At 48.7% G+C, this 12,951-nt stretch overlaps 1 protein-coding gene across 3 annotated transcripts; it reads right to left on the minus strand.

The window, feature by feature from the left end:
• Positions 1–660: 660 nt before the first annotated feature.
• Positions 661–8,454, minus strand: LOC120310227 (H-2 class II histocompatibility antigen, E-S beta chain-like). Of its 3 annotated transcripts, none has more exons than XM_039348418.1 (6): positions 7,307–8,454; positions 5,861–6,133; positions 2,238–2,393; positions 1,881–1,994; positions 1,617–1,640; positions 661–998 (listed from the first exon to the last, which is right to left on the minus strand). In XM_039348418.1, exons 1-6 carry the CDS (start codon positions 7,389–7,391, stop codon positions 985–987), a joined length of 666 nt encoding a protein of 221 aa, XP_039204352.1. In that variant the 5' UTR covers positions 7,392–8,454; the 3' UTR covers positions 661–984. The 3 variants fall into 3 exon arrangements, with proteins under 3 accessions (XP_039204352.1, XP_039204350.1, XP_039204351.1); XM_039348416.1 differs by having other exon boundaries at positions 2,147–2,393; positions 7,307–8,449; XM_039348417.1 differs by having other exon boundaries at positions 2,147–2,425; positions 7,307–7,641.
• Positions 8,455–12,951: the final 4,497 nt, after the last annotated feature.

Raw genomic sequence — 12,951 nt, forward strand, 5'->3', positions numbered from 1 at the left:
GCGTGGCATGGAAATGGGCTCCCGCGACACTGCTGCTGCGATGGCATTCAGAAGGCTGGAGGGGCGGGCAGGTCCCGGGGGAGCAACTGGGAGAGGGCAAGAGGTGCCGGGATGAGAATGGGGGGCTCCAGGTTGGCAGGTGTGAGAGGGCAGCCGGTGGCTCCAAGGCACGCGGATCCTCCACACAGCTTCCGAGGCCCCGGATGTGCTGCCACTTGGCTCTCCACCAGAGAGCCTCCCCCCTCCCCAGGCAATTGTGCGGAGCTGCTTGTGCGTCCTTGGCAGCACCTTCCCCCTTCAATCTCCTTCCTTCTCCATCTCCTTCCTTTCCCCTTCAATCTTCCTTCCTTCCTTCCATCTCCATCGCTTCCCCTTCAATCTCTTTCTCCTTCCTTTCCCCTTCAATCTTCTTCCTTCTTCAACTCCTTCCTTTCACCTTCAATCTTCCTTCCTTCCTTCCCCTTCCCTCGCTCCCAACATTTTTGAGCAAGGAAGAGTAAGCTTCTCCAGCAAGCATTGCTATATTGTTTTTGTGATTAATCATTATTAATATATAATCTTTATAATTATAATCACTATAATCACTTTAATTATGTTCAATTTGTAACAATGAAAATACACCCTGCATATCAGCTATTTACATTACGATTCATAACAGTAGCAAAATTACAGTTATGAAATAGAACGAAAATAATTTTATGGTTGGGGGTCACCACAACATGAGGAACTGTATTAAAGGGTCACGGCATTAGGAAGGTTGAGAACCACTGGTCTAGATGGTCTCCACCCCTCCCTCGCAAGAAAGAGAGGTCTTCAAAGGAAAGCCAGAGGGGTCTCAGCAGAAGCTCCAGGCTGCCATTCTCTTCCTCCCCCCAATCTAAAATCTTGACCCTCCATTTTTCAGAGGTTGCAAAAAAACCAGATATTCATCAGTTACTGAAAAAAAAAATCCTTTCCCATCAGGAATCAGGAAGAACAGCAGGATTAATTCATGAGTGCTGTAGAAAAAAAGAGATGGGGAAGAAAGATAGCAAATAAAGTGAAACCTTCAGTGTAAATAACTTATTATTCCTCTCTTTCAGCCACCCCCTCCCAACAGGCCCAAATTGCGTGGGGGTGGTTGATAGGTAGGAACAAAATGAGGGAGTGTTCCCCCCCCCTTTTTCAAAGTGGAAAAGGATGCAAAGGACCAGCAATTCATCTCCAGAGGCTTATGGAATTTTTCCCAATTGACTTAATTGGGGAGTTAATCAAGAAAGGAGACTTCCCCCCCCCCCAGACATTTCATATTAACAAAGAAGATGATGCCAGGATGAGGGGTGGCAGAAAAGCCAAGTGTTGCTTTGCCAGAAATTGTGTGAAATGTCACAAGGAGAGTTCCCTTCCCTTTTGCAATTTTCCAAAACTTGGAAACATCGGCCATATTTTAGTGTTTGTGTGTGTGTTTGTTTTTGATTGCACTGCATTTTCAGGTCTCTGTAATGAAAAGCTGCCCAAAATTTCAAAAATTTGTGTTATCCACAGCAAGGAGGTTTTGTTGAGGCACATTTCATTTTTTTAAAAAGGAACAATTAACGAATGTTAAAGAAACATCTATAAGTTAGGGAAAAACTTACCTGCAGGAGGCTGGATGGGAGTTGCTGAAAGGAGAAAAAGAGCCAATCAGAACCCTTCCTGGGCTGGAGGACTCAGGGGGTCCCCTTCCCCATCGACAGCCCATAATAGGTTGCATGATACTCACTTATACAGTAGACCCTCAAAGAACAGAATTTCCCAAGCAAATTTCCAAGGGGGCCTCCTTGCCATCTGCTAAGCTTGCTGAGAGGCCTCCCCCGAATGGTCCCCTACCCACAATCTCTCATCCAGCCCCCCAGACTCACCATTCATGCTCTTCAGATGGAGGGAGAGCCCCATGGCAAAGAAGATCACCCCGATCACGGCTGCCACGATCCCCGTCCAGAGTTTGCTCTTGGCCGAGTTGGAGGAACGGGGCTCTGTGGAAGGAGAAGGAGCCTCCCCTGAGCAGAAGGATCAGGGCCAGCTTCCCCACCCAAGGGGGATCAATCCCAGCTTCCCCCACAGGGAGGGTCTTCTCAGGGCAGGATGGACTCCCCAGACCAGGAGGGGAGGGAGGGGAGGGGCTCACCCCACTGGATGGTGATGGGGGTCTCCAGGCTGGCATGCTCCACCTGGCAGGCATAGACATCCCCCCGCTGGGGCTGGGTCTCCAGCATCACCTGGAGCTGGTAGGTCCAGTCTCCATTCTGGAGCTCCTCCCCGAAGGCCACGCCCTCCTCCGGTTGCCCATTCTTCAGCCACCGGACCTCGATCTCCATGGGGTAGAAGCCCCTCGCGGTGCAGAGGAGGATGGTGTTGGGGGAAGTGGGATCCAGCTTGGTGGGGGAGATGGAGATGGTGGGCTTGGCTGGAGGGGAAGGGGGAGAAGGGACATGGGGGGGAGACACAGGAGGGGCCAGAACAGGAAACCAAGTTAGTTAGTTCAGGCCAAGAGTCCTTTTCAGTCCTGAAAATAGTATTTGTTTTAAGTCATTTCCAAAGCAAATTGCAGCAAGAAATTAAATGGGATCCTGAAAGGTGGAAAAACATAAATCGTTCCTGGTTGGGATCAGTTTCCATCATCAAATTGCACAAGTCCAACAGGAATAAATACTGGAAACACCCCGGAACGGAAGGAATTTCCTGCCAGATTTGGGGGAGACGGAAAGAGACCCAGAAGACGGGGAAGACACACACAGCATGTTTGGGAGAATTGCAGGGATCCCATTCAAAAGAAAAGCACATTTTTAAAAAAATAGGTAGAATACCGGAACATTTATTTATTTATTAAATGTGTTTGCCATCATCTCATGATAAAATGACTCTAGGCAGCTGACAGCAGGGCTTTTCAACCGGTGGTACGTCTACCACCTGTGGTACATGAACACGGCAAATGGTATGCTGCCCTGCCCAACCAAGTGTAGTGGGGGAGGGAGCAAGCCAGCGCAGGGAAGGACTTACTGTGAGAGTCCTCTAGAGCTGCAGAGTGGCTGGGGCGAAGCAAAGGCCCCAGGCTCACTTCCGGCTCACCCCCCTCCCCCATGAAAAAGGAGGAGGAGGTGCCGGAGACAGGAGAGCTATAAAAGGAGGCAGTTTGGGCCAGGAGAAGGAGAGAGAGAAAAAGAAGCAGCCTTGGGAGGAGGAGAAGTCAGCTATAGCTGCATGGAATGGAAAGAAGAAGAAGGAGGGTGGGGGGAGAGGAGAGGAGATCAAGCAGGCCAGCCACAAGTGGATCTACAACTTCTGTGGCAGCCACCTGTGCTGGCAGCAAAGAAGAGGCAAGGAACGTAGGGAGGAGGGGTTGCCCTCCATGAGGAATGAAGAAAGGCAGCAATAAAGAAAGGCAGCACCGGCTGGAGGTGAAGCAAGGAGGGAGATGGAGAGTGGAAGGATTCTTATGTGCTTTTGTGACTCTGAAGTTCTGGGATTTGTGCAATGGAGGCTTTCTGTTCTTAAGGAATGTTTGGCAATTTCTATTTGGCTGATGGCTGATGTCTCCTGTTCGCTTCTATTGCTCTGCTATTGTTAGCTGTGCTGCAAGGGATTTTGAAGTATTTTTCTCCTGAATGGATTTTGCCTGTAGCATTCCTTTACTTACGAATGGAGCCATTTGGGAAGGCTGCCTTAGCCAGCAGCCATACTTACATTTTTTTTCTTCCTTAAGTGCCCACTGGGCTCCTTAACTTTCCTTTCTAGCCAGTAGCTAATTGTTAAAGGGGAATGTACCTTTTTAAGCTAGTTCCCTCAATGGCTTGTCTTTTCTGTCTCTGGAGGCTTTTCCTTGTTCAATGAATCTATGGAAGAAGGGAAATGGGAGGGGTCAAATTCTTCCTTCAGAAGGAGATGAGAATGAGAAAGAGGGAGGGAGGGAAGGAGGGAGGGAAGGAGGGAAGGACGTCCCGCCTTAGCACTTGGCCACCAGCAGCCCTGCCAATGACTTTGCTTGTGTGACCATAAGTGTGAAAAATGATCATAAGTCATTTCAGTGGAATTGCAACTTTAAACAGTTTTGTTTTTGTTTTTTGGGTCATCAAGTGTTTGACACCTTGCTAGGTGGTACTCAAATATTGCCATATATCCTAAAAGTGGTACAGTCGGTGAAAAGGTTGAAAAGCCCTGGCTTACAGCATTAAAACATTAAAATCCTAACAGATAAATATTTATATAGCAATAAAAGTGGAATTTTCAGTTAAGATAAAATTATAGTTAAAAGATGGGGAGGAACAGGAGGTGTGAGGGGGGAGGGGGATTGCCTCTGAATTCAACAACTACCTCCAGTGTGAGGCTCCCCATGAGGACCCCCTGATTTTGAGCCAGATTTCGCCAAATCTGTACTTGAACCTTTGGTTTTTTCTGCCCAGGTTCCCCCCCCCAACCTCTCCCTGCAGCTTCCGGCCTCCCTCCCAGCCCCATTTCCCCTGGGGAGGGAGGTGGGGAGGGGTCCCACCCTCCTGCCTGGGTGGGGGGGCAGGGAGGGGTCTAGGACAACTCAGCCAACTCAACGCAGCACAAAAGTTACACAATATGGAAGAAATGGAGAAAGAGAATCAGGAAAGGAAGGAGGCCAAGGGAGGAAAGAAATTAAATGTGAAGGACAAAATTTTAAAAAAAAAATTATTTTAAATAATTAAATAAAATTGTTGAATTGTCCTGCGGTGAGTTGCCCCATTCCGGACAGGGAGGGCGGAAAGGATCTGGGGGGGGGATTTTGGGGAAAGGAAAGGTGGGGTCAGCTGGTGGCTGAGGAGATCAGGCAGATCCCAAGATCACAGAAGAGCCTTGGAAGGGATCCCTCTTGATCTTCTCCTTCAGCAAATGGCACAACTCTTGGGTGGATTAATGGGGGGCGGGCTGAGTGAGCCCCCCCAAGAGGGTCCTTCTTAGATCCACTCCAGATCAGAGAACTTTTGCTAGCAATGTTTCTCTCCGTTCAGGGATTCTCTGATGAACAGCTGATTATATAAAGTTTAAGAACGTGCAATTTTTAAAGGTTTGGTTATTTGTAATTGAATCCTGGGATCCGGTCAGGATTTTTTTATGAACAGTTAATTATCCTCCTAGGTTTGCAGGGAAGAATTTAGGAGTAAAAATAAATTCCAGACTGAATATGCGGAGAACAAAATCTGTATCGGTTCCCCTTAAATATTCCATAATTTTCAGAAGGAGCAGAAGGAGCAGATGCCCAGCTTCACCTGGTAAAATGCCTTTTTCTCTTGGGATCTGGCGGTTTTTCTCTCGTGGAAGAAAGATCTTATTTAATTCTTTGGTAGCCTATTATTTTTGGAGAGCCTGGCAACAACAAATGGCAACAACTGCAGATGAAACACTTGTTTTGCACAATGAAATCTTATCAGTTGATAGAAATAAATAAGTTTTTTTAATATGAACAAACAAAACTAGAACAAGAAATGTAGGCAATTTGCCAGGAATCTGGAACTAAACAATCCGAGGCTGAATGAATGCCTGAAATTCAGTATTAATGTTTGTTCCCTTTTGCATGTTTCATTGTCATCCTTGTAGAATTTCAAACTTTTTAACAGCAATTTAATTTTTAACCTTATTTTTTATACACTTTTATTTAGGGGTAATGTTATATCCTACTACTCCATTCAGATCCCCGCTTTGAGGGAGGTGAAGGGATTAGGAGTATCAATAAATCTCAATAAATACCAATGAATAAATTTCGTAGATCGGAGAGCACAGAATAATAAGGGCAAATCTTTATCCGGGAGAGTCCTAATAAATGAAATAAAAAGGGGGGTCCCTGCATTTCCCCCCATGGAACTCCCCCTCCCCCACTCACCTCTCCGGCCAACCACAGAATTGCTCTGGGCAACCTCGTAGTTGCTCCGGCAGAAGCGATCCACTTGGGCCTTCCGGAACTGCAGCTTGTGCTTATCCCTGTTGAAAGTCTCCGCATCCACCTTCCCCAACGCCGTGACGGCCTCAAACTCCCCGCGGGCGCTGTCGAAGCGGAGGTACTCCTCCCGGTCATAGAAGTACCTGTCCAGGAACCGCACCCGCCGCGTCCCGTTGAGGAAATGGCACTCATGCTTTGTCTGGTACAGGAAATGGGCTGCAGGGAGGAGGAGGAGGAGGAGAAAGAGGAGCGTCAGGAGGGACTCCAGGGCCCATGGTTCCCAGCCTCTCCTTGAGGAGGGATACAGACTTGTCAGAGGGGGGGAGAGAAACCTGCAGCAAGAGGATGCCAGAAGGCGCCCCCTGGAGGAGGGATGGGGAACCGTCGGTCCCAGCGGGATCCCCTTCACTTAGTGATGTGTCTGGAGGGGGGAGGAAAATGAGGGAGGGGAGGAGCTTAGTGAGGGAACCCCTCCTCCTCCTGAGGGTGGAAAAAGTCAGGCAGAGGTTCATCTGGTCCAGCACTCGGCCTAGCTCTGTAGGGAACGTGGCATCCCGGTGGGGCCTCTTTGCTCCCCCAAAGTGACAGGAAATATGGGGGGAGGGATGAGACCCCCTAGGAATCTCTGGGCTGGAGGGACAGTAAGATCCACGCTTCCCTCTCCCTCTTCCGTTGGGGGTGGGTTGGGGAGGGGACACAATCAGGACACCCACACCCATGCTCCTGGGCTCTCCCAGCCCTTCAACCCCCACCTTCCCTGAGTACCTTAAAATTTCCTTCTCACATCTTCAGCCCTACTAGCAGCCTTTGGGTGATTTTCAAGGCATCTTTCCACTCCCCCGCCCAAATAGACCCCCCTGCAGCCCCCAAGACCCTCTCAAATGGAGGGGCTCCAGCCCCCTTCACTAAAGGGAAAGTTTTCGGGAGCCAATTTAGGGGAGCAATTCAGACCCCCCCCCCATATCCTTCTCAGTTCACCCCTCCCCTCCAGGTCCTGATTCAGCAATGGGGGAATTATAGGGTGGGGGGTTCTGGGTTTCCTCCCCAAATTCAGAGTCTCCCCCAAGAAGGAGTCGAAGCTCAACTCTTCCCTATCCTTAAAAATATTGAGATTCAGAAGAAAAACTGAGGTTGCAAAAACACTTTTGCCAAAAAAAAAAAACCCTCTTTTTCTTATACATTTGCTGGCCTTTGTGGATTCAGCTCTGAAAACGCCTCAGTTTCCCTCTTTCGCTTTCGCTTTCCGTCTCCTTCCTCTTTCAGTACAAGAAACTTCGGGGCTCAGGCGCTAATTCGGAGTCCGCGAGGTCCCCCTCCCCAGTCCCCTCCCCAGGAGCACTGACGGCCCCTCCCAGCCCCTCTCCTCCCCCCTACGAGCCCCCTCCTTACCGGGCGTCTCCTTCCCCCCTTCGCTTCCGGAGATCCGAGCCAGCGCCCCCATCAGCAACAAAAGAGGGACCCCAACGGAGCCCATGGATGCCGCCCCACCAGCGCCCCCAAAGAGCGGGGAGAGAGACGCAGAGACTCCCAGCCCCAGAGGCGGAATCGGTGGGTCTGGCTTGGGGGGAGGAAGCGGTTTCCTCGGACTTTGGAATTGGGAGGGCTCAGAAAAGCGGAAGGACCAATGGGAATTCTCCCTTCTTCATCATCATCGGTCTCCGGGCAGAGTCTGTCTTGAGTTCATCCACAAGAGGAGATAGTGCGAAGCCGAGATAGAACCGGAGAAAGTTGGGGGGGGGGGAATCCCTTCAGTCTGGGTGGGGGAGCTGCATTTTAGGGAGGTGTTTGATGCCAGCTCCGGGAGAGGAGAGGAAGCGGCACTCGCACGTCCCCTGGTACAGGAAAGGGACTGCGGGGAGGAGGACGAGGAGGATGAAGAAGAGGGTCAGGAGGGACTCCAGGACCCATGGTTCCCAGACTCTCCTAGAGGAGGGACACAGGCTTGTCAGAGGGGAAGGAAACCTGCCGCGAGAGGCTACCGAAGACGCCCCCTGAAGGATAGATGGGGAACCGTCGGTCCCAGCGGGATTCCCCCTTAGTGGGGGTCGGGAGGGGGGGAGGAAAATGAGGGAGGGGAGGAGCTTAGTGAGGGAACCCTTCCATTTTTCCAGGGCAGAAAAAGACAGGCAGAAGTTCAGCTGGTCCAGCACTCGGCCTGTCTGCAGGGAACGTTGGATCCCGGTGGGGCCACTTTTCCCCCCAAACTGGAAGGAAATATGGGGGGAGGGCCCTTTAAAGTAGTTAATTCCCATTTTAAAAAGCATATTTTCAAACCGGCGCAAAGAATGGGAAGCACATGGGATTAAAAAAAAACAACAATGTAAAACAGAGTTAGGGGGGTCTTATGGGAAACAGAAGGAGACAATTTTTCCTAGGCAGTAAAAGGAGCGAAAAAAAGGGAGCAAATGGATCAGTCTCTAAGGAAGGATTTGGCCCGAAGGCTTTGAATTAAAGTGGTCGGGAGTCTCCTGGCGTTTCTCCACATTTGATTTCAGCGCCCAGGGGAGACGCCCCAAATGGGAATAATAATAACAGCTTTCTCCTCCCTCTCCCCCCACAAATATCGGGGGTGCTTCCCAGGCCCCTCCCCAAACCTCCTCCTCCCCCCGCCCAGCCCCCTCCTTACCTGGGGTCTCCTCCCCCCCTTTGGCTTTCGGGGATCCAGGTCAGCGCCCCAACCACCAGCAGCAGCATCGGGGGGGCCCAGCGGAATCCATGGATGCCGCCCCACAAGTGCCACCAGAGAGACGAGAGACAGAGACGCGGAGGCTCCCAGCCCCAGAGGCGGAATCGGGGGGGTCTGGATTGAGGGAGGAGGCGTTTTCCTCGAACTTCGGAATTAGGAGGGCCCGGAAGAAGCAGACGGACCACTCGGAATTCTCCCTTCTGCAGCGTCATCAATCTCCGGGCAGAGTCTCCTTTGATTTCACCCGATTGGGGAGGTAGTTCCAAGCAGAGACAAGCGGAGAAAGTGGAAGGGGAATCCTTTCAGTCTTGCGGGGGGGGGGGGCCTGTTCCATGCCAGCTCCGGAGGGGGAATGTGGATTTCCCTTTGCGCCCCCCCCACCGCACAATTCTCACCCAGTCTTCCTTTCTTTGTGCACTTGGAGGGGTGGACTAGATGCCCTCCCTCTCAAAGGGAGCCCAGGCTGGAGCTGCCGAGACTCCGGAAGGGAAAAGTGGAGCCAGAGCTTGAGGGGTCTTTCTGGGCTCCCCCCCCCCCCGCTCAGTATGGAAGGAGGAAGCCCCCAGCATTAGATGACAAGAGGGGAGGGGCAGCCCCACAGCCAGCCAGGACTTGGGAGGGTCACCTAGACACCCAGATACCCGATGCACCCAGACGCACGCACGCACACACTCCAGTCCGAAGGAAAACCCTCAGCTGAACCAGGAAGAGAGGAAGAAAATCTGCAGGGATCCTTCCTGGGCCATTTCTGCTTTGTTTTTAACATGCTTTTCTTCTCTTTAGAAATCAGGTGTAGAAGGTGGGTTGGGGTGAATGCTTGAGCTCAGCTAGCCATAATAACGCTCCTCATTGGGAACTCGAACTGATAACGTTTTGACGGGCTGAGGAGCTGGGGAGAAAGCCTGCATTTCAGGCAAATTGGAGAATGTGATTTATGACTTGCTTATTGGAGATGGGAATTGCAATTTGTTACTTTGTATGGGGGGGAAGGGAATTTAGCTTTGGGCTCAACTATGTAGTGCCGATACTTTGTTTCTTGAATAAAATGTTCTTTAAGGAAGAATTCTTGCCTTGAAATTCATTATATTGCATGGTCACTCTCCACCAGAGTTCCTGTAACTTCAACCCCCTCTATTATTTCATATCCATTAGTGAGAATTAAACCAGTATTATTGACTCTAGTTCTCTGCTTTTGGAGAGACAAAGTTTGTCTGCTAGAAATGTCAGGAATCTGTTTGATCTTTCACTAGGTGCAGAGTTTGTCTTCCACTTGATGTCAGGGTGGTTAAAATCCCCCATTACTATTGTGGTGGGCTTCCTATATACCTTAGTTAACTGACTAGCAAAAAGTCCATCTATTTCCTATGTTTGTGTGGCCTGTAACATATACACCTATGGCAGTGATGGTGAACCTTTTAGAGACTGAGTGTCCAAAAACTGGCCCCGCCCCTGCTCCACCCCCTGCCCCACCCTGCCTGCCTGAAGAGCCACTCACCGCCTCCAGGGCCTGCCGCAGATCGCCCAGGTAGCCCAGCAGTGCCACGGCCGCCATGTCCTCTGCCTATGTCCCGCAGCATCAACTGTGCACGTTGGGGCATGAGGGCAGTCTTGTCTACGCTGCCTGGCTGCCATATCCTTCGCTGTGCTGCTCCACATGGGCCACGCTCAGGGGTAACTCTCCTCCAGGGAAGCTGCTGGTGAGGGGGTCACGGGCAGAGGCAAGGTTGGGGCAATGGCATGTGTGCCCACAGAGAGAGCTCCGAGTGCTGCCTCTGGCACCCTTGCCATACGTTCACCACCACTGATCTATGGCAATGGCAATTCTTTTTTCCTTTTATATTAATCCAAATGCATTCAAGGTTTTCATCCTTGTTTTGTTGCATTTCTATAGAGCCAAAGTGAATTTTTAGATATAGTGCAACTCCACTCCCTCTTTTGTTAGATCTGTTTATTTTGAACAGTTTGAATGTCTCTAGCTGTACATTCCAGTCATGGGCTTTATTACACTAAGTTTCGGTAATGGCAATAATGTTACAATTGCTCTCATATACTAAGATATCAAATTCACCCTGATCAGACTTTGAGCATTGGTATATAGGCTTCTGAGTCCTTTTTGACTAACCCTACATTTTGTGTCTGAGTTTCCCTTCTTTCTTTCCATTTGATTGATTGCCCTGAGATTTGAGTTTGGAATTTGCTTCTAAAACTTCTTCCCCCTTCAGTTTTATTTTGAAGCCCTTCGGATAAAGCAAGCAGTTGGTTTCCAAAGATGACCTTTCCTGTGAAATGTAGTTCATCTCTGGCCAGAAGCTCCTCATGTAGGTATTGTTGACCATGGTCCAAGAATCCAAAGTTCTTTTGACAGCACCATACCCTAAGCCTGGGGTTTACTTCTAAGGTTTTGCATTCTCTCATTGGATGCCTACTTTTCATTGGGAGTATGGAAGAGAACACCACCTGTGCCCCCATCTCTTTGGTTTTCATGCCTAGTTGCTCATAATCTCTTGATATTGTTTCCAGGGACTTTGTTGTATCATTCATCCCCACATGAAAGAGGAGAAAGGAATAATAATTTGTGGATCTAATTATTTTAATAAGCCCATTACTCTCAACTTTGATAATTGCTCCTGGAAAACACCCTAATCACTCTAGTTTGATGGTTCATTCTATAAATTGTTGGTTCGATTCCTCTGAGCAATGAGTCGCCTATCACCAACACTTGCCTTCTTTTTTTCTGGAAGTCTGGGGTTTTTTTTCTGCAATTGGTACCTTCCCTGTTGTCCAATCTCCAGGTGCCTGAACGTTGTCTTCCAAGGGGAATGTATGAAATTGGTCTTCTAGTCCAACTCCTTGCCCGAGCAGGAGACTTGTATCATTTCAATTGCTTGTTAAAAACCTCCAGTCATGGAGCACCCACAACCTCTGAGGCAAGCCGTTCCACTGATAGTTCTGTCAGGAAATTTCTTATTTCTAGGTTAGCTCTCTCTTGATAAGTTTCTATTTGTTGCTTCTTGTCTTGCCTTCAGGTGCTTTGGAAAATAGGTTGACTTCCTCTTTTTTGTGGCAGGCCCTTGTTAGAGACTACTAGAGAGAGGCTATTTATATTCTAAGGAGACAAAGTGCCCATATTGGGCCTGCTACAAAAGGTCACCCATCTTCATCCATTCATTCCTCTGGCAATATAGTGTCCCTCTTCTCGTGGTTTTGGATTGTCACTGGATGATGCAGACAGAGGCTTCCTCCTGATCTTACAGAGGCAGCACAGAATAGCCATCCCTGAAATCTAAGCAATACAACTGGAATTTAAGGCTATTTTTGGGTCTTCATTCTTTTTGCCAGTTCTTGCTGACCTATCGCAAGCATCATCCACAGCACCCCAATGTAATTCCTTCCAACATTTGCTTACTTGGTGATTGCTCATTTACAAGTTATAAGAAAAAATAATTTATAATGGATTTCTTGCCTAAGAATTGTTCTTCCACCCTGTATCCTTTGTTCCCCTTAAAGGAGATACTTTCCAGATTCCTTGCTCCAGAGCACACACCTTTATGTACAGGAACCACCCCACTCCTTCTGTTTGAACATGGATTTCTCTCCCCCTTTTTTCCTTCTAGCATTTATAGAATGATAGAGCATCTTTGAAAGTCTACCATATCTCCTTCTGTTGTTATGCCTTCAACATATTCTTCTACAGAATTTCCTATCCTTCTCTTGTTCATGACCCTGGATCTGATCCACTCTTCTGAAGTCCAGCACGAAAACTCTGGTTCTTTTCTGTTCCTCCTTCCCTTAATATCAAGAATTCAAGCATAATATAGTCGCTTTCTTCCGGGACCCATCCGTCTTCACTTCTAGCTGTCTCCCTATTGGAAAGTATTAGGTTGAGAGCAGATCCCCTTATCCCTTCTCTGAAGTCGTCAACAAGAGAGGAGGAATCTTCTGATTCTGAACAGAATTAGAATTCCTTGTCAGAGTAGCTGAAATTGTAATTACTATGATGTGCTTCTGGTAACGTTTGGTCACCTGACACCAAAAGTCCTTGCTCATATATTCTGCCTCCCAGATGGTTTATTGAGAATTACAATCAGTTCCATTTCTTTGATTTTACTTTTGCCCACTCTTAACAGAAGTTTTAGTGATGCCAGTGACAAGCTTATCTGCCCTTCTGTATTAGAATATTAAGTTCACCCTGCTTGTTTCCCAGATAGTCCTTAACTTATAATCACTTGGCAACCAGCATGTATTCATGATAGCTACAGTATCCCAGGATCATGAGTTCACCACCTTCCACAAGCAAAGTCAATGGGGTAAGCCGGATTCACTTAAAAACCACATTTCACTCAACAAC

The sequence above is a fragment of the Crotalus tigris genome, unplaced genomic scaffold, assembly GCF_016545835.1.
Source record: "Crotalus tigris isolate CLP2741 ecotype Arizona unplaced genomic scaffold, ASM1654583v1 scf7180000018154.1287802725:315790, whole genome shotgun sequence".
Classification (NCBI taxonomy): domain Eukaryota; kingdom Metazoa; phylum Chordata; class Lepidosauria; order Squamata; family Viperidae; genus Crotalus; species Crotalus tigris.